This window comes from Mycteria americana, chromosome 3 (assembly GCF_035582795.1).
Source record: "Mycteria americana isolate JAX WOST 10 ecotype Jacksonville Zoo and Gardens chromosome 3, USCA_MyAme_1.0, whole genome shotgun sequence".
NCBI lineage: Eukaryota > Metazoa > Chordata > Aves > Ciconiiformes > Ciconiidae > Mycteria > Mycteria americana.
The window spans coordinates 103,829,784-103,855,851 of record NC_134367.1 but is presented as its reverse complement, the minus strand read 5'-3'; the positions used below and the strand labels follow the sequence as shown (position 1 = coordinate 103,855,851).

Genomic DNA, 26,068 nt, shown 5'->3' with positions numbered 1-26,068 from the left:
ATTTTTCAGCAAAGGTCCAAACAAAATATAGATAGGGAAAGACAGTTCACAATCACAGAGCTACCTCACTAGTCTATAACTGGAGAGACAAACACCACCATATCACTAGTCAGGGGACTACAATGACGTCTTCCCACAGTATATTTATCTCATACGTTTACAGGCATTTCTCCTGGAAGGAAAAGAGAGATACTTCCCCTTTCTCAACAGTATTGTTTACACAAAACCACAAAGCCAGAGAACCTAACATAATCCTTGCTTCAGTAGCAGGAACCAGAATTTAAGTCCACAAAAACTTTTCCCTCAACTACACGAACTGGAAGTTCAAAAAACCTACTTTCCCTGCCAATACAAAATAAACCTTCTCAAACATTTGCAACAAGTTTCCAGTAATTTTTTTTAAGTATCTCTAATGAAATATTTCTACTTTTTCCTGAAACAGCTACCCCAGGAAGATGCAGAAGCCAGAGAAACAAGCATGAAGCTTTCCTCTGACAGCCTCTTAAAGCAGTTCACATACAGCCCTTTCAAACACTTAGAGGACAATGATATTATAGAATAAAGTACTACATCCCTCCTTACAGTAAATTGAACCTGGTGGTCAATCCTACACTTCTACATAATTCCCTGACAAACTGAAATACAGACAAGGATTGATACACGACAAGGACTGCACCATAGTTATGTCATATTCCACAGTGTGAAGTTTAGTATTTAGTCTCTGTTGTCTGGTTACATTTCCTGTGCTATATGCAGCTGTATTCAAATGGTGGAGGGATCTGCTAGAGCAGAACGAAGCCCTAACACTGACATGGAGAGAGGAGCACATGTACTATGAGACAAAAAGTGTTTGGCTTTGTTTGTTTTCTTATTTATTTCTTCACATCAGTAAGTTACCAACACTGTTGTACAGCCTGCTCTTTTCAGATACCATTAGTCTGGAAAGGAGTTAGCGTGGTAAACTCTGGACTAGCCTACATAAATCAAGCATAGGGGAGTCCTGTTTAGCCTACATTTAAGATTTATTTTTGTTTCCTGGGAAGTTCTTGTGTGCATTATTGTTGTGATCTCTCCTAGCATCTGGGTGTCAGTGTTTATGTTATAGGCATGGTAAAGCATTGTTAAGAAACAGAGTTTTGATGCAATTGATGTTACAACAGGGGACAGACTGAATATGTTTCTGGGTTCTCAGAAGTCTACATCTGCAAGTAGTTGGCTGACAATGAAAAGGAGAGAGGCCTCTCTCCCTGCTACCCCCTTGCCATTTATTCCTCCCTTTCCCTCCTCTGCTCCCAGTCACATCCATCCCTCAACACTGGCTCTGGAACTTGTCAGACTCTTCTGTGAGCTGCTTTAACTCAATAACATGGCCATATTAGTGAGGTTAAATGGCTTCTGGAGGGGCCTGATGTGCATCAGCTCTCGCACAAGGTTAGTGATGGGAGCAGAAACTCCTTTCAGCTGCAGTGAGCTGTTAAGTTAGTTCACCATCTCCTCTGGAACCATATCATCCAACTATAGAGGTACAAGATAATGTGTAGGTAGGATTTTTCAGTTAAGTTAGCTACTTTTTTGAATAATAGATTTTGGTTTCTTGGTTTTTGTGTGTGGTTTTTTTTTAATCACTTTAAGCTCCTCTTTAAAGGAAAAGGTAGCCCCTGTATAAAATCTCACAGTATACTTGGCTATGCTGGTAGTGTGTATAACATTCTCCAGTAACTCCGTACACCTGAAATAAAAGTTCCCACAATTCCTGCTTTTGGTAGTTCAACAGCCCAAGTGAAACTGGTGGGGCTACTCGGACAAGCACTTGTGCAGCACCTTAGGTATCCAAGGAATCTTGTCATCAGTATTTTCAGGTTTTCCACATAGAAAAACTTTGCCACCCTAAGGAATAAGTACCACTTCTTAATAGAATAGGGTTGTAGGTTTGCCCCCTGTCCCCTCCATTCAGAGTTCAACAGCATATATTTTCAAATTACCTGTTACCCCAAAGTCTACAGCTGTTGCTGGAATTCTGGAAGGGGCTGAGTAAGTTCCTCTGCCCCTTTTCAGTAAACAAAGCTCTGACATTCCAGGTCAGATAAGGGAATCGCATAGAACAACATTATATATCTTAAAAGTTAACCAGCTCCCTATACAGTAGTAGGTTTGTTCACTAGAGAAGGAGGTTTGGAAGACAACAAAGTAGAATGGTATTCTCAAACATCACACTACAAGGAAATTCATACTACATATAGGAGATAATCAAAACAAAGACTTGGCACAGAATTAAAGGTACAGAAGGCACATTGGTCAGTCCTGTCTAGGACCCACGTGCTCATACTAACACTTAACCTCTTCATTTCAGAAATCCAAAGGACTGCAAAGAAGCAATCAAGGTAACGAGCTGAGCTTCTGCTGTACTTCCACTTATAGGTAAACTATTCTGCAGGGAGTCATCAGGCAGGACTTGCACCAAGAGATCTACATGAACAATACCTCAAAAATACACTGTGACACCCTACTTGCTCAACTGTCCCTGTAGCACATTTTATCCAAGTTAATACACACCTTTCTCCAACCAGCTGTGCAAAGTCAAATTAAAATAACCAAAACCAACCAATATGTTAAAAATCATACCACCATCCAAATCAATCTCCATTTTCTTTTGAAATAGCTAAGAAAACACAAGTTTTGCTCATTAGAATATTCTGGATTTAAGATTAAATCTGTGCTACATGCCAGGGAAGAAAGGGAAAAAAAGAATAAAAAAAAGAAGAAAAAGAGAAATTACACATTAGAAGGAAAACTAGATGAGGGTAACAATCAACAGTGACTTTTATTGACACACAGCACTGTGGTTTATGAAGTTAATTACAAAGTCTAGGCTACAGATAATTTTAAAGTCATTTACTAAAAGTACTCCTGGAAAGCCATCTTCCATCCAGTAACAGATATTGGTTGTTCAGATAGTCTCATCTGCCACTCCACATGGCCAGCAGCTGACCTTAACAAATCAGTCCAGAAAATCTGAAAAGCCTATCCTGATCTAACAACATTTGTCACAAATTCTGTGACATGACTCCTTGCAGTGATGGTAAACTGCAAGTGTCTTATCTAGATTGTTTCTACCGTCTTCAAAGCTTTCTTATAATCTCATACAGTTAAGAGACGCCAGCTACTATCACGTTAAATCCCTTGATTTTAATGAAGATTTGAGTCAACCAAGACACTTTAGACAGTAAGAAAGTACCCTGCTGAAGTGCTTTCATATTAATAGCCCTATTTCCTACTGTTTAATTACAGAAGACAACATGCAGTCAGATACAAAAAGTAATAGAAATTATTCTCTGGGTCCTAAAAAAGTTAAATAGCAAGACTCTAGTAACCAGGTCTGCCACAATTCACCTCATTTCTACCCCACTTTCTCAAAAAGGAGAATCAAAGCAACATTGATTCCTTAAACAAACAAACAAAAAACTCAAACATACCAACTACTGGAATGGGAACACCAAACACCCTGAAGTCATCCTTAACAAAATGTACAACTTGAACAATACAAAGGTTTCCTCAAGAGCACACCACCAGTTCAGAATCTAACTGAAATTCAGCTACATGCAACAAAAGAAAAAAACCTGAAAAAATACCATCCAATGACCTGACACAGTTGAATCAATGCTGCTTTTGAAAGTACGAGAAGTTGAGCAATTTGCGTATGGTTAACCATATGCAAGTTTTGTTCAGTGATACTATATTTATTACAAAAGGCAAGAAGTTTCACTTCTTACAGAGCTGAAGTGTATGTTTTCAAAAACAATTACGCTACTCCTCTTGTATTTGAAACAAGCTTTCTTCCACCAGTAAGCCAACTATTATGTTCCCCAGTGCATTCATTTATGGTTTTGGCATACACTGCTACTGTATTTGCTGTCTTCATTTAAAAACCACCAAGCAGTTTTAATGACTGATCATGTGCCAGGATGGGCCTATCTTGAATATAACCAGAGGCTCTAAGAGTTTAGCATTCTCTCCTGCATGCAAGACATTAGCACAAATAATGGTTTCACTGGCTTGACAGAGGTGTAATAGCTCATGATTATTAAGCAATAGTGATCTTAAAATAATTTAAAATAGGACCCCCCTTTAAGGAAGGTGCTAAATTTAAGGGTGATAAATCCTATCACAGAATTAACATGTACAGTCAGGTCATTAAACTGGGAAAGAGGTGAGAGTGATTCATTTCTGGAATGGGAAATTGTTTCTCGGAAGATGTGAATATGGAATAGATGGCAACCTTTAACTTAAAATTACAAAAGCTGATACAAAAGCCTGAGAATTAAAACTGCTTTCCCAAAACAGAAAAACAACTCCTAAATAGCTTTTGTTATATTGAAATGCGACAAAGATTTTTGTCATGGTAAAACACATGCTTTTAAGAAGCCCTCCTAACAAGAGGGCAAATAAAGGTCAAGGTAAAGTCCTGGGTATATAAACAGGTCCTCTCCTTAAAAGTCTAACTCAGATTACATTGTATTAGCCACAAGCTGAAAGCACGCACAGAGAGGCTGGCACACAGCAACTTGTTACTCCTGGTAGCTCACTCATGTGCCAGGAAAATTAACACCAGCAAGATCCAAGAGACTCTACAGAAAGGGAAGGAGACAACAGACCAAGTTTCTGAGACTGTCAAATCAAAAAGATCAGAAGGGACAATCGGTATGATGCTGCTTGTTCCTGACACAGGAACTGTTAGTTATACTTCTCCCCAAACACAAGCATTTGCTCTTAGAGAAATACTATTTATTGAAGTGTGTTCAATACAATTTTGGATTTTCACGCGTAATTTTGAAGACGTAAAACAACCCTTCAGGTTGTGACAAGGTATACTCAAGGAACTGTTTCACATCTATCCTGCTAAGAATTAAAAGAATAATAATCTGAACAGCTCTGCTCCCTATTTTATGCCCCCAACAGCTGTAGTACTCTGTACGTACATTACCAGGGCATAAAGACAGCTGAAAAGCAGGTGACAAAGTTGTGTGCCACACAGACTCAGTAAAAACTTAAGCTCAATAACCATTATACAGTACTGTATTAAAAACATTCTCTATTCATAGGAACATAAACACTTTGCTTGACCAGAAGACCAAAACAAATTGATTTGCACCTTTTAAGCTTGAAAGGACAGAAGCTGTATTTACAATTTGAGTAAGTTCCCTTTGTATTAAGTCAACTGCAAAACTCCTGTCTGTCTGAAATTATGGTAATTTATAATTAGTGAGCATTGATAATGAAGTATTATCAACCATTAAGTGGATCTGGTGTGGGATATTATATATATATTTTTTTTTAATCTATTAACCTGTATTCTTCCCCAATCATTTCCTTACCTTATCTAAGAATAAAATTAATTTTGATTAAGATGCTGAAGTTGCTCCAGTTTGACATCACACTAGAAAATGCAAGTCAACATTACAAACCAAGTTTATTTGTATTTTCCCAGAAACTGAAGAAATAATACCATTTTCACACGGCAAAATTAGCGCTGAGTGCAATATAAAAACACCTTTTATTTGAAACCAAGAGGTAGCTGTTAAACATTACTTCACAGAAGTACAGAAACTCATTTTGCAGTTAATTTAGTTATTTTTTGCACTTTGCTATTTTAAATGTGTGAAGGGGATGTATAGGGGAGTAATTTAATAAGAAATCTGTGCCAGAGGAAACATGCAGTCTAGCTTTTCAAAAGCCCAGGGAAAATCTCCTCTTCCCTTGAATCCCTGTGTAAATCTGAGTGGAAGTTATAGGTACTGGATTAATTCCTTGGATAAATACATATAAGAATTGGCTAAACCAGTGTTTCTTAATTTTCAAAGTTTTCTCAGACAAATAAGATGAGATACTTTATAGTGATAAGTGTTACAGTAGGAAGAAGTAAGATTAAATTAGACTGGAAACACAGGTGAAATCCTGGTTCTGCTGCATTCAATGACTTAACTCCCAATGACCTCAATGGGAATAGATCATCCTGAGCAGATGAATATTTAAGCACTTGCAGGATCTCTTTACCCACTTAACTTAAATTAAGCATTTTGCCTCAAATAAAAGGTTGAACTACTTTTTTCATCAATTTCAACCATACTTTAAACAGTTACACTCGATCAGAAACTGTAAACATCAAGTGTTCAGTAACAAGGGATCCTAAACTTAAGCATATTCTCATTTGGCAAAATCTCTTAGCTATTTTTAAACTTAATTTACACCATTCTGATGTACTGAGTTTACTTTGCTCCTGCTTCCTACTCTTAAGGGAAAATACACAGAAATATAAATTACCAGACCTTGTCCTTCCTGACTGTACTGTGGGACCCAGCCTATGCCTCTCTAGGGGGTTCTGACATATGCATCTTAATTTTTCATCCCAAAATAATAATGACTGTTTTCCTACAGAACCCAACAATGCTGAAATGCACAAATTTATTTCACATATAGAATTCAAAACCTAAGTGCAAGTCTCATCACTTGTTTCTGTTACATACACGTGGAACCAAAATTTATGCTGCTGAACAGGACTCCAGTCTTACACGTATGCCATATTTTAAGTAAGCACAGAACTTTTAATTAAAAACATCATACATTTTTCAAAAGCTTTACCCAATTACACTAAACTGGAACTTTTTGTTTTTAAACACCCCCCCCAAATTACTTGGGGAGAAATTAGTAAAATAAAAGCTGCGCTTTTATTTTTTAAAGGACCAACCAGCTACAGAAACAAAGTAACCTATTAAATAACTTTTAAAAAGTTACTTGTTTATGTGGTGATGCCCTCTGCTAATTCTCAAATACACCAATAGCAGAAATGAAGCTGTTTCCCCCTTCATATTCAGACAAATTGCTGTGACTTTATTCCTGCACTTCTTCAGACCAGCCTTCCTGGCCCATGCTGTATTGTCCTCCTCTAAACTCACTCAACCCACCTCCTCTTTCAGTTCTTCTGAGAAGATGTACTGTGCTGCTTTCACCTCTGTTATCCAGAGCTTGTCAACTCTCCAAGTGTGTGATGGTCTCAGATGTAAGCTTTTGATCTGTAATTTGAAGAAGTAAGCTTGTATAATATACTGAAAGCTTTCTTGTTATGGGAGGGAGTAGCTTTTAAACCCTTGAGAATTGAAGGCATTAAAATCACTTACTAGAATTAGAACGTCTTCCTTTTGCAGCACTACTCTTGAATATACATGTGCAAATAAATTTTTTGTTGTTACTCGCTCCTTGACCTCCCAGCTCCACAGCAAAATTCATATTTCTCTTCCGAAGCCTATCATATCAATGAAGCTGACAAAACCCACCAATTTCACCAAAGCTTTGCTTGGTAAGATAGTGAGAAACAATGGCAAAGAGAAGCAACTTGAGATGAGAATGAGACAGAAATCTTTTCCTAATGGTAGCCGGGCAACACAACAGCACAATTAAAAAAAAAAAAAAATCAATAGCCTTTTCCTGTCACCATATTCATAGCAGCAATACATACTATTATGTTAGCAGGCTACAGGTCACCTACAATTCTGATCAGACTGCTGTGTCTTCCCATAGCCTCTATACCCTTAAAATACTAAGGTCTAGTATCCTGCATCTACATTTCACCAGGCTTTTAGCTTCACTCCCACCCCCTCAAACATATAGTAGCCAGAAGCAGTACTACTAAACACAATGATTGAAAGTGAATTTCATGCTCTAATCATGGTCACTGCAGTTATGTTCTCCTTATTTTGAAATTCTCAAGTAAAGACCCTCATTGGATGAAACAACCCATCTGCAATCAATTCCTGATGTACAGAACAAAAACCCTAAGCCCATAAGTTTCAGAACCCTAAACCCTAAGTTTCAGGAAGATCATGGAAAGTTCAAAAACCATGGCTGCAATGAAAAACTATGAAGAAACTAGAAGAGAGCATAAGAAACATTTCCAGAAAGTTTCACAGCCAACAGGAACGTTGAGACTCTAAATACTGAGCTTACTGCAGCTATTGGAGAAGAGCTAGCTTCTGCCTTCTCTTCCCACTTAACTTCTCCAATCAGCCCACCACTTCCGTACTGTCCCCTCACCTGTAACATACTTCTGGGTTCTTGCTTGTAGAAAAATACATTATAAGTTTTCCATATGCTTAGTTGCCATGCCTAGCATTACTACAGACAAGAAAACCAAAGAAGAGCCATGCATAGTAGTCTCACAGAGCATAGTAGATGAGAGTAGCATAGCAGATACTGAAGCATCTATGCAGAATAGCATAGTAAATACTGAATCATCAGTCTTGCTACTGAGCTACAACAGCTACTGAGCATGGCTTAGAATTTGGACCAAATTAGATCAATTTTCATTAAGAACTATGTGCTAAGCTCCAAAGTACAGCAAACATTAAACCTCAAGACAATTTTTTATTTTTAATACTGACAATATACAATTTATTTTTATTCTAGTCCTAGAAGCAGTTTGAACTGTTTTTGCTGAAACTCAGAAAATTAGCCTGAGGAACGGTTCCAAATAAAACTGTCCATACTTGGCATGGAAAACTTCAGTCCAAACAGTTTAGCAATGCTGTAAGCAGCTGAGAATAAGGTCTTGTGAAGGAAAATTGTAGGCAACCTTAACTATGACAAGCTTTGCCTTTAAGTCAAAAAGTATACTACAAAATAGGCATCTTGTAGACAACATACTTCATTGGCCATGAACTCAGCAAAACTTAACAGAAACTAGTTTAGTGACTCTCTGACAAAAATCAATGATTCAGACATTAAAAAAGAAGCTGTCACTGTCAGGCCAGTTTCTAGTAGAGCATTTTGCCAAGGGAGTCTTATACAACAGACATTATTTACTACCTATTCATCTAGTTAGATTGTGGTTCCAACCTTCAAAATCCACACACTGTTATGAGACTATAAATATAATTTTATCCTCCTAGATTAAAACAGGAGTCAGGACTACAATAGCATAGAAGCTGAATTTTATACCCTTCCCAAGGGAAGTGTCTTTTTTCATAAGAATACAACACATATCTCTTCTGTGCTTAAACAGTATATTAATCTGTCCAGAACTGTTTGTATGACACCTTTTCAAAAGCACTGAATGATCTTAAGATAGACAGATATTAAAAAAAAGTCTCCACATAGAAATAATCTTCTTTTGATCAGATAGCCTGGAGCAATAAGTAATTCCATTTGTATTTCGTACAGCAACTAACATTAAATTCAGCACCTGCAAAACTAATACCTGACTAAACTAGAAAGCAACTAATATGGAAAAAGAAATCTGATACTAAGCTGGCACACAGAAGATGTGAAAGATTTAAATAGAAAAGTTCATGTGAAGACTGTCAATAGGCTCTATATTTAGGAGGTGCTCTTGATGGAAGTATATTCTAAGACCAAAAATTCAACTCTAAGGATAAAAAAGGTCAATTTGTTAAGAATTAAAGACTAAATGTTCCACTCCATAAACCAGGAACAGTTCCTTAATATAGAAAAAAATTAAACAGCCCATTTTTCATGGAACTACATTAGAATATTAAAAAAATCTTAAAGCCTCTTTAGCTATTATAGGCTCTCTATTTCTCAAGACTAACTTCACTAAAGAGAAGTTTTGACTACTTTATAGTGCACCCTGCTGAGATTATATGTAAGACTTAAACCTAAATTCCTCACAGAACATCCTCATTCTTCATCCGAAATAAAGATTATCTCTCTCAAGGAAAAACTCGCCCAAAAAGATAGTAGTTGCAAGGGATGTTGAATACAAAAGGAATAGGATGGAGGACTACAGAAGAGGAAATAACAATGAATCATTAAGGATACCAAAAAAGTGCAAATCCAAGAGAGAAAACTGTCATTTCACTTACAAATATTTATTAAGGCTGTAGGAAAAGTAAACCAGTCTAAAATTTTTGAAGGACATTTTCCTTTGGGGAGCAAAGGCAACTTAATATGAGAAGAGAATTCCTCTCAGCTGTTTTTAACTCCACTTATTTTTGACACTCTGAAGCACACACTATATGACTCAAACCATTTGAAGTTTAAGGTTGGAACTGACCCTGACAGACTTAATAACATTAAAATTTTACCCACAAGCAAGCTTATTAGGCCTTCCTGTAATGTTTCCACAAAAGTTTAGCTTGAACACGGCACCTGGTTTTCAGTCAAATCCAAGCACTCTCTCAAGGGTTTAAGTAAAGAAAATACTATTGTTAACACCTATTTTAGACCCTGTATTTGAATGTTGAAACTACACAGTGGCAGGTCTTCTTAAAAATATCTTATTCCAGTATACTTCACCACGGTAAATCTCAGCCCCACAGAGACTGTTATAACCATCCCTAGCCTATGGTTAAAAAATTTTTGGATCACCTTCCAGTTCTTCTGCTGTAAGGGCCAGGATTTTCTCTGTGAGGAGACAGTTTAATTTGGAAGTGAATACTAAGAATTTATTTTCATATATTTGTTCTCTGAGCATGATATAGGAAATAAACCTGCGGTGACATGCATCTTCCCAAATGGATATTCACTATTGAGATCACAGAAAGGCATCAGGAAATGTTTATTCATTCCAGCTGCACTTGACATGTTTGGTACACAGGAAAAAAGGTCTATTTGCTTTACAACATGACAGACCATGTTAACTGTGCTAAATAAAAGCAACGAGTTGTATGCTTTTTATTCATTATTATCCACCTGTAGTTTTACATGCTTCTTCAACCAAAAGTGACAGAAACGAGTATGCATACTTTTACTGTAATGAGTCAGATCAAGTTCCAAGGTCAAGTTGTATCTCTCTTTTCAAAAATGAAGGTAACTGCATGTGCTATTGCAGTCTTTTAAAATGACTTGCTATTGAGACAAAATTACCACTTCTTAAGACATTAAAAAATAACACTTCCTTTACCAGATTTCTTTAAACTCAACACTCTCAGAATTGTCCACGAAGTGATAAAATCCTGCTGTTAACCAGCACGTTATTTTAGCTGCGGATTTTTCAAAGGATTTCTATTCAACTTCAACTTCTAATGGGTTTAACAAGCTTTTTTTTTTTTCCTTTTTCTTTTAAATACAGTCACTGGGTCTTCAGTATTTCTTATTCAGCTTTTAAATAATACAGTAAAATGGACACTCTCCTGAATAACACACACATAGGAAACCTGCTAACTTAACCGAAGAACACATTACTAATTTATTTTATGTATCCTGACATCAGTCAGGTTTTGCTGAGCTTTTATCTAAAAATGATAGGTATCACCATACACAAAAATAAGCTGAACGTTAATGACAACACATAATCTTGTTGCCCCTCCTCTCAATCTCACTCCCCCAACAAAACCTCCTAAGTAAGGAGTACCTACTATTTGGGTCCGCTACCTACTAGTTATAGATATATTTCTTCTTCTAGCAGTGATGCAATATGCAGCCAAATTAAGGAATTTTGGTAATACACAACAGCAGTACAATTAACTCCAGAAATATGTACTTTTAAGATATCGGTCTACAGGCTTTCAAACAACACAACTATGAAAGCATGTTACACAATCTGATCTGGCCATTCCAGTGGCAAACAAACAACAGTCCCTAGATAAAAGGAAAAAACCCACAACGCTATTTACCCAAGAAGGTACTTTTTAAAGTGGATGGGTAATTTTTATTTTTCTTCTGGAACATCTCTTTTTCCAGTCAAATAGATGCAAGTATTTTAGGCCAGTCTGACAAACCTATTGGGGAGTTTTAGAATACTGTTTATATTTATTTTAGAATATTTTTTCTTAAAAGTGATGAAACAAGACTAACTATAAACAAGATGAAATATTTCACAGCAGCATAACACCAAACTGCTTTTTCATCTACAAAACACTACTTTTCTCCCAGTACAGGCTTCAAACACCTCAGATCTAACCATTTATTTGAAGATATCTGGAAAAGCAAAAAGTCTTAATCTGATTTCGTAAGTGTACACTGAGCACCCTTAGGCATCAGTATAATGACTGTACTTTCCTTTTTCAGCCCCTCCCTGAGAACACTGGCTACTACTCTGTAGATGATACTACACTGGCAGCATCACAACTATTACTGAATTCCATATTGGCTTTAAAGAAGAAAGCAAAGCTTTGTCTTCCCAAGACGTATGTGATTAGAACAAGAAGTTTTACAAAACGATACATTTACAGAGAGAGCAAACACTTTCTTTCTAGAAGCTTTTTTGGTTTGGGGGGTAGGGAAGGTTCAAGAGAGGAAGGGAGAGAGGGTGCCTCAAGCAGATGGAGAGAGATCATCCTACATCCACAGCTACGTTCAGGACAAATTTAACATCACAATCCCAAGGGAGAAAACACACAGAAGAGTGCTACCCGACTTTCTGCTAACTAGCTAGTTGGAATACTATAACTCATAAAAGTGTATTTTACCCACAGTTTATGTTCTGAAACAGGTTTAGAGGGCAAGCCTTTAAATTTAAATCATAAGCTTAAAGACAGATGTGATTTTCCTTTAAGAATTTAAGGCAATTCAAACTACTATAAAACTCTGCGTAACTGAAGAAATTCCTCCGATAGTTTATGGCCTCAAATTTCCGAACATCTGAGCTGCTGATGCCATACAAAATTTCTCTGTGTTATAAGTAAAAAGCTGTAAAACTGCACTCACAAAACTATAAGACTTAATCATACAGAGTTAAAAATTTAATATTAAAGTCCAAGCTCAGCAAAGAATGTAAACTTGGACATTTTGCTGATTTAAGCTGGAATTACTCCCTGCATAAAGTATGTATGCTTAACTGTTTGCTGGATCAGGACTCAAACTTTCTGAAGTCTGCCACCTATGTGCAATATTTACCAAGTGCTTTTACAAGGTCTCAAGTGTGGTTTTATAAAAATTATCTCTGAGCAAAATATACTGTCTAAGCAGCACAGGAATAACAGAAACTAAATCTTGATTTCAAACAAATTACTCTGGTTATAAATCCCTCAAATCAAACTAGTGTACCAAGACAGGACACAACTTCACAGAGAAAGGAAAACACAAAGCAAGCAACAAGAACACCCCTGCTGTTGTTAAAAGTAACACCCAAAGCCACTGCAACAAGCATGCTAAAAAAACAAACAAACAACCCTCCCCTTGTTACCCTCCTGCCCAAGCTTATTTGCCTTCAATAACACTTCGCTAATAGCCAGTTTTATGGTTCATGTACATCTGCCACTCAAGAGTAGGAAAAAAATTGTCTTGAAATACTAAAAACATGACTGTAAAAGCCATAAAAATCAAACAGAAAAAGAAATTACTTTGAATCTAAGAGTATTTTTAAGATTGCTATATTTCATTCAGATTTTGGACATTTGCAGCAAATCATCAGAGATTTTTTTCCACCGTCATATGATGCAGCTTCAAAAACCTTGAGACTTTAACACCAGTGGAAGTAAAATTAATGTGCTGGGTCATGTTAAGGTAATATCTCTCCCTTATTTTTCAGGTCCCTGTCAAATACTTTAATAACAAGTTTATATTCTCTGCCTAATAACTATTTTTGTAATTTTTAAAAGAAGAAATATACAGAAATTTATTTTGATGTTCAAAGGTGTGGAAGGTTGCAATTAACTTTCATTTTTGTAATCTAACGAACTGAGTCTTTTCAGATTTCAGGTCCAATACAAAGGATAAAACCTTCACTATCTATTTTAATGTCAGCAATGCCAGCATCTAAAATTTTAATTCACTTGTGAGCATTCGCATACAGCACTACATAGGAGAAGGTCTCTGAGGCAACTCCTGATCATTAAAATAAGACAGGCAAAACGTCATCCAAACACTGTCCAGAAGTGATGGGAAGGAACAAACAAGCCAAACGCAAACTCTCTCCGGTAACTCAGGATATTATGCCACCGGCACAGAGTTCCTCTTTGCAAAATCCCCCGTGGGAGGAGCCACCACTCGCTCCTAGATTTTAGTGCTCAATTCCCTGCACTCCTAAACTCAACTTACCGTCTGCATTTTTCGCAAGAAGCCCTCAAAAAGCACACCTGCCCGCCCAACACTTAATCCAAAGTTACCCAGAAAAGGAGTGGCGAGTTAGAGGAGTCAGTCCCCGGGGCAGTAAACGAGAACCGACCTGTACGGAACTTGTTTACATGAGCAGAGGAAGCGAGCCCATCCGTGCACAGAATTACTCCTGCAGGGTCCCCACCTGGAAAGCACCGGGAGCGGAGAAGGACACGGCTAAGGGGCAGAGGGTGCGGGGGAAGGGGACAAGTCAGGAGAAGCGGCGACAGGGAAGCGCGGGGCAGGCAAAGCGGTGTCAGAAGAGGCAGTCCCGGGAGGCCGAGGGCACGGGCACCTGTAGCCAGAGGGCTGGAGTGTGCAGGAGGAGGGAGGGGGGAAGGACGACAGGCAAGTACCTTTGAGCTGGGGCAGCGGCGAGAGCTCCACCTGGCTGCTCTGGCTGCGGAACTGCGAGGAGCCCTGCGAGCGCTTCTGCCTCTGAGCCTTGCGCACCGATTTCCGTGTGAAGCCATCCACTTTCTCCGCGGCAGAGATGGCCGCCGACATGGCTGGGCGGTGAGGCGGCGCGGGGGGACGTCGCTCTCCAGAAGCATATATTAAAGCGGAGGGAGAAGCGGACGGCAAAAAAAGGGCTTAAAAAAAAAAAAAAAAAAAAAGCAAAACCAAGTCCTCCCTGCCCTCACGCCCGCCCGCGCACACCACACCGACGGGAAGAGGGGAGGAGAGCGCTGGCGTCCTAGAGGCGAGCGGGGCTGCGCCGGTGCCGGCGCGGGCTGCTGTCTGCCGGGCGCTGGGGAGGCTCCTGGGTCCGGGCTGCCGCCTGGCTCCTCAGTTCCTGCTTCCCTCGCAGTTTCCTCTCCGCGCGGAGCCGGCTGCCGGGCAGGCGGGGGAGAGCGGCGGCCGGCGGGAGAGCGGAAGGGAGGGAGTAGGAAAGGGGAAAACAAACAAACCCAACGACAACTTTGCCCGGCGGGGCGGGCGGGCGCCAAACTTTCCCGCGGCGGGGGAGGACTGGGCTCCCACTCTCCTCAGGGCAGGCGCGACGCGAGCCGCCGCGGGCCGGGCTCGGCAGCGCCGCTGCCCCGCTCCCGCCTCGTGCGCTCCGCGTCCCCCTCAGCCGGGCTCGCCTGCGCCAGCCCGCGCCGAGCCCGCTGTCATCGGCCGGACTCGCCCCTGGGCCGAGCTCGCCGGGAAGGCAGCTTCCACTCCCCGCTCCCCAGTCGCTCGCTTCCACACGCCCCTTCTCCGCCTTCAACCGCCGCCGAGTGCTCCCCACGCCTCCGCCGTCATCCTGCCCCCTCCTGCTCCGCCGGGGGCCGCCGCGAGTGTCTCCGCCCGCCGCAGCCGGGCCGCCAGAGCCCCGGAGCCGCCGGGCTAGCTGCCGCACAACTTGGAGCGAGTGGAGTTGAGGGGAGGAAGGAGGGGAAAGGGGCGGGGCGGGGGCAACCGCCAAAGGGGCAAGAAGGGGCGAGAGGAGCCACCGTTGCTGGCGGCGCTGGATGATTGACGGCGCGGGACAGCCAATGAAAAGAGAGGATCGTGGAACACCCCCCGCCCCCCGCACAGGGGCTTGGGGAGGACGCTGGAGCTGGGAGGGGCACGGGGGACGGCGTGATTGACAACAGACTTCTCCAACCGAGATGAGGCGGGTGGGGTTTTCCTGGACGACGTCAAATGCGAGGGAAGGAAGGGGAAGGGGTGGGGATGGCGGGTGGGGCGGGTGTTGGCCAATGCGCGCTGGGGGGCGGTCGTGGGGCGGGTGTTGGCCAATGCGCGCTGGGGGGCGGTCGTGGGGCCGGGAGAGGAAAGCGGCGGCGTGGAGACGTTGGGCGCGCGGTGCCGCCGTTACCGCGGCGCCCCGTTACCGAGCCGCCCCTGGCCGCAGCGGCCGTCGCAGGCGGCGAAGGCTTTTTCTACATGAGGAGCCCAAGCCCGCTGCTGTCGCTTGTGTGGAGGCGCGAGCTGTCAGGGGGACCGGCGGGGGGGAGGAGGTGCAGCCGCGATCCCGGGCCGGGGCCCAGTACCCGCCGCGGGCGCCCTGCCCCACCCGGGTTTGGGCTGTGAGGGGAGCGCGAAGAGCGGGGGTCTATAGGCTTTTAGCGCAGCCAGAGCTGCGCTCGCCGGTGCTAATAAAGTGCACGAAAAGAAGGAGGAGGAGGAGGTGCGTGGAGAGAGGGCGGCTGCCCCAGCTGGGGGCTTCCCCCGGGGTCTGAGGGATACCTCTGCCCTTGGGGCCGGGCCGTAGGCGCGCTGAGGGAGCCGGGGATCCTGGCTCCGGTGTCCCCTGTGGTGTGAGGGCTGCGAGGCAGGGCAGGGGTTTGCTTGACAGTACGAGAGCTGCTGGAAAACAACAGTCGCGCTTGATGCTTTCAGCAAGCCGTTAGCAGCCGCACGCGGTAACTGGAGGTGCTCCTCACGGGGGAAAATGCTAAGAGGGTGTTTAGTCCTGAGAGGAGCGCGCTGGGAGTCACGACAGCATGCAAATGGGTTTTATGCCATCTTCGAAGTGCTTCTGACTTCTTTTTTCCCACCCTCCTGACACCTCAACATTTTTGGTCTTCCTTACATCTCCGGGTGAATCGGGCTCTTAGGAGTCTGTTACTGTGGTGTTTGCTTTCTCACACTGAGTCACAGTCATTTTGCAGGCTGAAAGCACAAAATTGCCTGAAACAAGCACGTGCTTAACTTTCAAGGAGCGAACATTTATGGAGTTACTAATTCTTCTGTTTTGTACAATTTATATGGTTCAGGCTGAAGATAGGCTATGAGAAATGACAATTGTGACTGCTGCAGCATATGAAAATCATGATTGTGTGTGCAGTACATGGCTGCATTAAAGTCCAACTTTTGCCCGGTGCCATTTCCATATACGAACAGCCCCCCTTTTGAACTGCAAACGTGGGATGCCTTAGCTTGTAAGTCATTCACGTAGAGATGAGTTTTATGCACGTCAGCACATTTCTTCTTACTGCATAGTTTTATGTACCAATTCAGCAAATAAGTATTTGTAGTGTTTTAAATACACACTCAAGTTTCAGTAGCTGGGGTAGGACATAAATACTGTAAGGTAATCATACGTGTTTGTTAAATGCTTTCATGAGTTAGAGTTTAATCTTTGTAGGTATAAGCCATAAATCAAAACCCAAGTGTGGATTATAGCTTTATGCGAACATAAAAGATGACTGTGGAAGCCTGTTCAATAGAAACTATTGTCTGTGTTTCCTTCTGTCATTCTTTCCTTTTTCCTTTCCTCTGTCAGCACAATCTCTACTAACTTTAATGTATGATTACTTGTGTACCTCCCATCTTTTTTGCTTTTGGTGAAATAATCTTTAGTGTTTGGAAATAGAGAGATGGAGACTACTCTAAGAGAATTCTTTTCTGTATACTTTAGCTTCAATTCTGGATGTAGCATATCTAGAAATTATAGGGGACAAGTGTAATATACTGTTATCTTGTAGGTGTGTAGACTTTTTCTTTCATTTTTTTTTATATTACAAAATCCATTTTACAGGCAAAATGGCAGTCTTTAGGCACTTGTCCTTTAAACTGCCAACTCATTCATTGCAGTAAAGGAAATCCTTGTATTCCTTACCTGGTTAATGTGCATTTCACTTTGGCCCACAGCTCCTATTGAGAGAGCGCTAAGGCCGAGACCCTGTGTCGGTGTGTTCCTCTGTTCCTGCCTGCCCTCCAACAGCTGTCATTTTCTTCTACACCCATTTTTAGAAAGTGACACTGCCCAGTGTGTCCTGTATACTGTTTGTTGGCAACTCAAGCCTCGCTGCCTGTTCCCAGTGTAAAAGAGTCTACCTTAAAGTTTCATCAATTAAGTATGTTGGAATTTGTTAATTAAAAGCCTTATGTAAGTTCTAAGTAATGAAAAATATTTTTCTGAGGTTTAAAATATTTTCTTCAAGGTTACTAGGCTTTGGAATGGCTGCCATGCTGTTTAAAACTATGTTGTAAAAATCTGTTTGGCAGTTGAAATTCATGACGCAAAGAGCTCAGTAAATAATAGGTGTAGTCTTGCAATGATGGGATTTTCATATCAATTGCACTGGAAGATATTTTCCGACTGTATCTTCACGTATCACTCATAAAAGAAACATTGCTGTAATCTGAGTCAGCCAAACAAAAAGAAACTGTTTTATTCTCTCACATAAATGAAAAGTATTTTTAGCTGTTGAGTTTTCTTTTGTCTTTTTAATATAGCTCTTCTATTTTGGAAAAGAATCAGCAGCAGCTCTGTAGACCAGCTACAGTTTCCCAAACTGAAATGGTAATGTTTTAATTAATGTACACTTGAAGTCAGTGGAATTACATGGATGTATGAAATCATTGGAACATACAGGCCTGCGGGACTGGGGTATTCGGAGAAAAAAATGAAAGCCAGAGCTCTGACTGGCAATCTGAAATAGCTGCGTTTGAGAAGGCTGAAGATTGCCCTTCCCTGCTTTCTGCACATACTGCTTCCTACACAGCTGTTGGAGATGCTCTGAGTCAGCTTCTGAAGCCCCTGGTTTTTAGAGTGTATTTAAAGGCACACAGCGATGATGCCGGGTTATAAGCTGCTGGTTCCAAATCCAATTCATAAAAGTCTGAGGTGTCCACAGAGAACGTTGTGAATAGTAATTTTATGCCAAGCTATTCCCACTCTTAAATCAGAGCCCTCAATGTGCACTGAAGCAGAGATTGTGCAAAACCTCACGCACGTATCTAACTTGACTTGGAAGAAAGCTCATTATCATTCATGATCATTATTCAAAACAGAGGAGCAACATTCTGGAACAGATTTAACTAAAAGTCACATTTGCAGTTCTTTTCATTCAATCATAGAGATTTATTTCCTGCACCTTCTTAGCATCTTTTTACCCAGGAGCAAGACCTTTGGAAAGGTGAATGAGAACCTGACATATCATCAACTTTCAGAATCCTGACCAACTTGGCTTGGAAGCGTGGTGCTTCAAGTACCCGGTTGCTGCTGAGTTTTTGCTACAGGGAGTTGTCTGGTTGCCAGCAGACGAGGAGTTAACTATAGCTTTGCTTTCCCATTCTTCTGTACAGATGCTTAGAGGCCAAGCTAAGAGAAATCTAGCTCTTCTCAGAGACAGTGGGAGGAATATTTTAGTAAAGAGGATGCCCTAAGTGAGTGAACCCTCAGCCAGGAAGGTTTGTGGAGGAAGGTTATGAAAACTTACTTTTATTTCCTTCCCAAAATGAAAACCTTTAAGGAAAAGCCCTGTTGGCTGCAGCCGTGCTTATATTTACTACTGCACAACTCCATCAGTTTTTCAGGGTATTTCAACTACCTTAAAATACTTTCTGGGCTAAGGCTGTGTTCTTTCAAGCATGCATGGAATTAAGCTTAAGCACTTGGACTGTCCCAGTAAAACCAAGTGAGCTATTCACATACTTCAGGTTAAATCGAATGTTTGTATGTTCTGTGGTCTGCACTGGTTAGTCGCTATCTAGCAGAAGTGTTCCCACGTCTTCTGCTTGATAAATCCTTAAATAATATAGAATCGGTTGTCTCAGGGACCATCTGTCACCTTCCTCCCAGAGCAGGATTTGAAGTTCTGGGATTGGAACTCGAAGATTAGTTGGCGAGACCTTCTTTGTAAGGGCCCTGAGTTCGATTTCCTTTGGCATACCTATGAATACGTCAGTACAGTCTTTCCAGGCAAAACTATGTGTATGGGTATGTGCAGGCAATGGATTGTTAAAACTAGCTGTGATTCACGTTGTTATTTTAAAAACCTTTTAATTAAATCTTCTGTCAGACAATCCAGCGTGATTGTATTGCAAATAAAAAAATGTATTTTAAGAAGTTCGTATGCACAGGCACACACGTGCACATGTACACTGATTATCATAACTGATAGTCCAATGCAAATGTATCCCAGTTTACCTCCTTAATTCTGCCTGTGTCTTGAACTGTCATTTTGGGTGGAAACAGTGCTGTCTGAGAACTCAACAGCAGTCTTTCTGGCTCAATAAGATGTAAAGCATCCCTCAGGGATGTAGGTTTACAACTAAGCTTTCAAAGTCAGTTAGCATCTTTGCCATAATGACATTTCCTTAGCAAAAATCTACAGAACATAAGGATATATGTATTTATTAATCTGTTATCTGTGCTGAAGATTAGTTTGCATTTTATATATAAAATGGGGAGAGAACTTCAGCAAGAGGAGTGGATTCATAGTATTTTTAAGTGTAACAACTAGCACCTGTATTTACTGAAGTGCAAAAATAAACACCCAACAACCAGGCCACCGCTGCCAACAACAAAAAACACTGTAGCCTTTCCACTACCACTTTCGAAATGCTTTTGTCTGTGGCAAACCAGACCTCTGTAAATGCCAACGAGTGCTATCCTCCACTTTACAGTCTTCTGTAAAGATTGTTCAACACAGCATTTAGAAAATAAAAGGGAACTATTTCTGTTATGAAATGTTTGCATGTAAAAGCGAACACCTGGAAGCTTGAGTTCTTTCAGAAATAATTCCTAATGCTCAGTGAAGGGAATTAAACAAACAAACAGCAAGGTTTATTCTGTCAGCTTCTCAGCAGGCTAACAAGAATTACTGCATGCTAAGAATCAGCTGCTCTTGGAAACTTAATGACTGTGGCAGCCAGAAAAGTACAAAATGTGGCCAAGGGATGTAAACCAGATATATAGGCTGTAGCGAAGAGAAATGAAGAGGATGGGGAAATCTCTCCGTAAATCCAAGGTGGAAAGTGTTCACTGTACCAGGGCTTCCAAGCACTTTGACAGCGTAGAATACTTTCTGTAAGGAATTGGTTTTGCATCTCGAATTGTAATTCTATTCCCTTGCAATTCTATTCTCCTTGGAGAATAATAGCAGAAAAGTATTTTTATATTTTCATCTGTCTCTGCTGAGATTTAGCAACTGGAAACAAGAGCCAAGTCTGCCAAATAGCCAGTTCTCCACAGCCCGCTAGCAAGTGGGCTGGCACCCATCTTCTGCAAAGTTGCTCCCTCAAACAACGCTCAATTTCAAACTACACCTTTTCAGGGGCTTTTTTTAAACTTATTTTTGCAAAAGCAGAATGAGTGCTACTAGTAAGCAGGAGCCTTAAATATTGATTAATTATAATTAATCCTTCCACTCCCCGGTTAATGAACGAAATCAGGTCACATGCACTTGTGGATATTATTAATTTGTCATATAGGTTATGCAGCTTTTGTGTGCAGTTGTTCCATGTTTTCAAGTTTTTCTCAACTGTTTTGAGAGCTGCAAAAGAGGCTTAAAAGAGACAGCTGTGGTTCTTATGTAATAACATGCTTCCCAGAGCTGGATCTTTGGGGAGGAGAAAAAGAAGTAAGACTTGAGATAAAGTGATAAGCATGGGTAAGCACACAGAAGAGATTGACGTGAGCTTTAGAGAGATGTAAATAATGTTTATAGTAATTTAGTAATTTGTCTTTTTGTCTGTAACATCCAAAAATATTTGGTTTTGCCAGCAGATGAAATAAATGGTCTTATGGAGATTTCAGAAGTATGTACCTCCATGTTAGGACTTGTCTACCTCGGGGAAATGTACTGCCTTTCCTATAGCGATAGAGCCACAGCGGTCGACTTAAAGCAGCATAGAAATGCCCGTGATTTTTCCTTATGTAGATGTGCTCTTAGTCATGATGGTAAAGGCAGCGGCGCTTGTTTCTGCCGCAGTGAAATGTGACATTATAGCAAAAGCTGTCTCTCACAGGTCGCCGTCTAGAGCAGGATCCCAGCATTTCCCTGCTTTTGCTGACGGATGGAGCACCTTCGGTGACCTGACTTGCTCTCCTTCCAGCGGATCTGACACCACAGTCACTAAGCACAGACCGTGCAGCAAGCTCACTTAATCCTACCCAGCGAACACATGAGCCACAGTTTGCGTTTCAGTCTGTAAATTGTTCTTTTGTTTCGCAGGCTTTACTGAACACAGTTTTATTTCATGTGACTGTGCTATTTATGGAGGAGTAAATATTGCCGGGGGTCTATTTAAAAAGGCCAATGACCTGGATTTTTTTCCATTTGAATTATCTCCAACAGTCAGACATGTTTAACAACTGACTTTTTTTCCCTTGTTGCTGTAGATTGCAATCATTTCTAATGTCTTAGATCACACCAACTAAAAAGACAAAGATTTTGAGAGAAATAAAACTTCATGTAGTATGAATGTGATTAGACAGTATGCGACCTTGCCATTTTTGGAAGAGATTAATTCCATCCTGAATTACCAGTTATCAACACAGCATGTTTTTAACCTCTGAATATTTGCCTTTTCATACGTTATGGTAATTTCAGTTCATAACTCTGGTTTGTTACTTTTATTATTTTTTTTACTTTTTTTTTCCAAGTGTATTTCCACATATTATAAATAAATAAATAAACAAATCATGTTTTCAGAAAGGGAAGATTTAAACAGAGCAAATGTTCTGTCTTCTTGCTGTTCTTGCAATCTAAATAGCAGTATTGCTTTACTATTTAAGAAGCAGAAAGTTAAACATTACCAAGAAAATAGTGCTATATTTTCACTTTCAAGAAAGAGCTTTGTGAATGCAAACAGGTAGCCAAATGTCAGGAATATTAAATATGTTTGAGTATTTTTAAAAGATGAGCCAACCATATTTTTTTAATATATAACATTTTTAACAGTATAAAATGAGTTGATCACAGTAAGTATAATGGGCTCCAACCTGAAATTTTGCTGTAGACATACTTATCTTTACCTAGTCATGTAAAAGCATAAAAAGATACAATTTTAATGCTGAATGCCATTCGATATATGTTCTAAAGTTTGTGGGTTTACCATGCCATTACAAGGTACCCTGGCTTCAGTGCAGAGCTGGCTTCAGAAGTCACAACCCACTCCTCCCCTGGAGAGGTGGAGGATGTGGACAGGGATGGGATTCATAGAATCATGGAATCAGAGTCATAGAATTGTTTAGGTTGGAAAAGAACTTTAAGATGGTCAAGTCCAGCCGTTAACCTAGCACTGCGAAGTCCACCACTAAACCAAGTCCCTAAACACCACATCTACATGTCTTTTAAATACCTCCAGGGATGGTGACTCAACCACTTCCCTGGGATTCTCTCAGGCTGGTCTTACTACCAAAGCCATCATCTCACCTGATTGTATTTCTTCAAAATTTCATCTTTACTGGGGAAGGAGCATACTGGACAACACTCAGATATTTCAATACTCTGATGATGTGAATGATGAGCACATCTTTAGTATTATTCTGGCTCGAACCATGGTACGCCATGGAGTAGCCATGCTATACAAGCTGCCTGTGCACAAGTCCTACCAGTCCTGCTTAGCCCTTCAGGAAAACACCAAGAAGCAATGGCAGAACTTCTTGTCCTGTTGATGTCTTAGGAGAGACAGTTAGTTCAAGGTGTTGGGAAAAATATTCCACATAGCTAGTCAAACTAATAGAAATTTGCATTGACTTCTCTTCAAATGAAACAAAACTGAATCCTTGGAAAAGATGTTTTACAGAGAATAAAGCCTTTTTTGAAGGTTTTCCACTCAAGCCCACCACTTATTACTTCAACCTTCTGATTTTTAGTGTCCCTTTTCCAACATTGGAGTTTACCAGCAGATTGTTTCACACTTTAAAAAGATGTTGTCTTCCCTGAGTCAAAATTGTTACTGTGAAATGAACTGCTGTCAGTGACACCTACAGCCTCCATTAAGATGAGCCATACAACTGCTGTTTCATTCTCAGTTGTAACATATGTTTTCAGTTCTCGTTTGTATTACTAAACAAGAGTTTTCAGATTCTAACTCAAACCATCTTTCAAAATTAAATTAGCTAAAGCCTTAATTAGGCAGCACTGATCAGAACAGATTGCAATGACAACATATGCTACTCCGGTCTATCCCTTCGTTAAAAAGCTGCCAGCTTTTAAGGAAAGAAGAAAATCAGACTATTTTCTGTCTTAATGGACCTCAGAGCTGTCTGAGGTGAAGCAGAATAATTATAGTATAACCAAGAACCTGCTGTAATTCCTTTCTAGATTATTTCTTACTGATTGTGCTGGTTTTGTCTGGGATAGAGTTAATTTTCTTTATAGTAGCTAGTATGGGGCTATGTTTTGGATTTGTGCTGAAAACAGTGTTGATAATACAGAGATGTTTTAGTTGTTGCTGCACTAGTCAAGGACTTTTCAGCTTCCCATGCTCTGCCAGGTGCAGAAGAAGTTGGGAGGGAACACAGCCAGGATCGTTGATCCAAACTGGCCAAACGGACATTCCATACCATATGATGTCATGCTCAGTATATAAAGCTGGGGAAGAAGAAGGAAGGGGGGAACGTTCAGAGTGATGGCGTTTGTCTTCCCAAGTAACCATTACGTGTGATGGAGCCCTGCTTTCCTGGAGATGGCTGAACACCTGCCTGACCATGGGAAGGAGTGCATGAATTCCTTGCTTTGCTTTGCTTGCGTGCACCGCTTTTGCTTTCCCTATTAAACTGTCTTTATCTCAACCCACGAGTTTTCTCACTTTTGCTCTTCTGATTCTCTCCCCCATCCCACCGGGGGGGAGTGAGCGAGCAGTTGGGTGGTGCTCAGTTGCTGGCTGGGGTTAAACCACAACACTGATTAACGAGTTAAAACATGAAACAGGCCTTAAAGGAAAAATATGCTAAACTATTTGGTCATGTATGCCCTCATACAGGGGTGTCTCAGATTCCTCTTCCATTTTTCCCCTCCTGTAAAAGCTGGTGGCCTGATTCTTCTCTACTCTAGTTTTTGGAGACCAGAGAACCACCAAAGTCATCAAAGTTACATTGACATAAAATGTATTAACTTATGTCATTAAGGACCAACTCCTCAAATGAGCCTGAAGGCCAGATTTTATAATTAAAAATGTAAATTTCAGTGTTCTGAAATTAAATTTTCTTTCAAAATACTAAATTTTACTTGAAAATAACATTGAAGTGGGTGTCTGGAAAGTAAAGCCATCCATGTTCTTACAGACCAGGTAGGCAGCAGAAGTATCTGTAAGTAAAGCTCAATGCTGTTCTAAGAGGACTGCTCTTAAAGGCAGCTCATGATCCTGATCTTCCTGCCACAGTTAAAAACATTAAATATACACTGGGATAAGACTGGGATAGGACTATACATATATACAATCTTAAGTATATATATTGGGTATATATATTTATATATTCTGAAATATGTGTACTTTGGACCAGGACACCTCTGTGTCTTTGAGTACTCTATTGGCCTGGGTTAGACATCTTGCTGACTAGCATCCAGCTCCATTGCTATTCCCTGCCTGATTGCTTCTAGTGTCCTACCACTGTATTATGTTAAATGACAAATTTGTATTTAATTTTATACTGTATGTTCTATTCTAGTTACTCTGTTAAGATTAAACTGAGTTCAAGACTGTCCCTCGATTTGACAGAATAAAAGGGCCTGCAATGTTCCTTTGCACCGTACCACTTCAGCAGCTCTTCGCTGGGTTATCTGCCTAATAAGTGCAGAGTTTGGTGTCAGGTTTCCCAGATCCGTGCAATCCTTAACACCAAAGATATCTGACAAAGACAGATGCATTTGCTGCATCCTTCTGCAAGTTAATGAAATGATCGGTACGGATTCTGTCCCGCCGTGAGTGGGGTATCACACAAAGCACCCGTTCCCAGCCTTTCTGTAGCTGGCACGCGTTGATGCTCGCTCCTCGCGCTGTGCCCTGCTGGACCACACACGCTGCCTCCTTGCTCCCCTACTTACCTTCAGCATCTTTGTGCTGCTTCTTCTCTGTGGGGCTGCTGCTGCTGCCTCCCCTCCCTTTTTCACCCGGGTGGTGTCCTGCTCTCCCACCACTTCCACCGGCTGCAGCCAGGATGATTTCTGGCCCCAGCTGGAAAATTCATATGAGTCTGTCCTGAACTTTCTCTGCCCAGAGCTGGCATGAGTCCCGCAGAATTTATCAGCCCGCTCCACACCTCACCTCTGTTACAGGCATTCATTAGTTGGGAACCAGTGCAAGAAAGTAGCACACTGTGCCTGGGTCTACTCTGCTTGTCGTAAAA

The 26,068-nt window shown here is 40.9% G+C and overlaps 1 protein-coding gene across 2 annotated transcripts in view; it reads right to left on the bottom strand.

Moving 5' to 3' along the window:
- Positions 1 to 15,437, bottom strand: part of PPP2R5A (protein phosphatase 2 regulatory subunit B'alpha) — a 46,920-nt gene extending 31,483 nt beyond the window's left edge. For both annotated transcript variants that reach the window (XM_075496383.1, XM_075496384.1), the window contains exon 1: positions 14,403 to 15,437. In XM_075496383.1, the coding sequence (XP_075352498.1) occupies positions 14,403 to 14,553 (151 nt within the window). In that variant the 5' untranslated portion in view covers positions 14,554 to 15,437. The remainder of the gene's footprint in view (positions 1 to 14,402) is intronic.
- Positions 15,438 to 26,068: the final 10,631 nt, after the last annotated feature.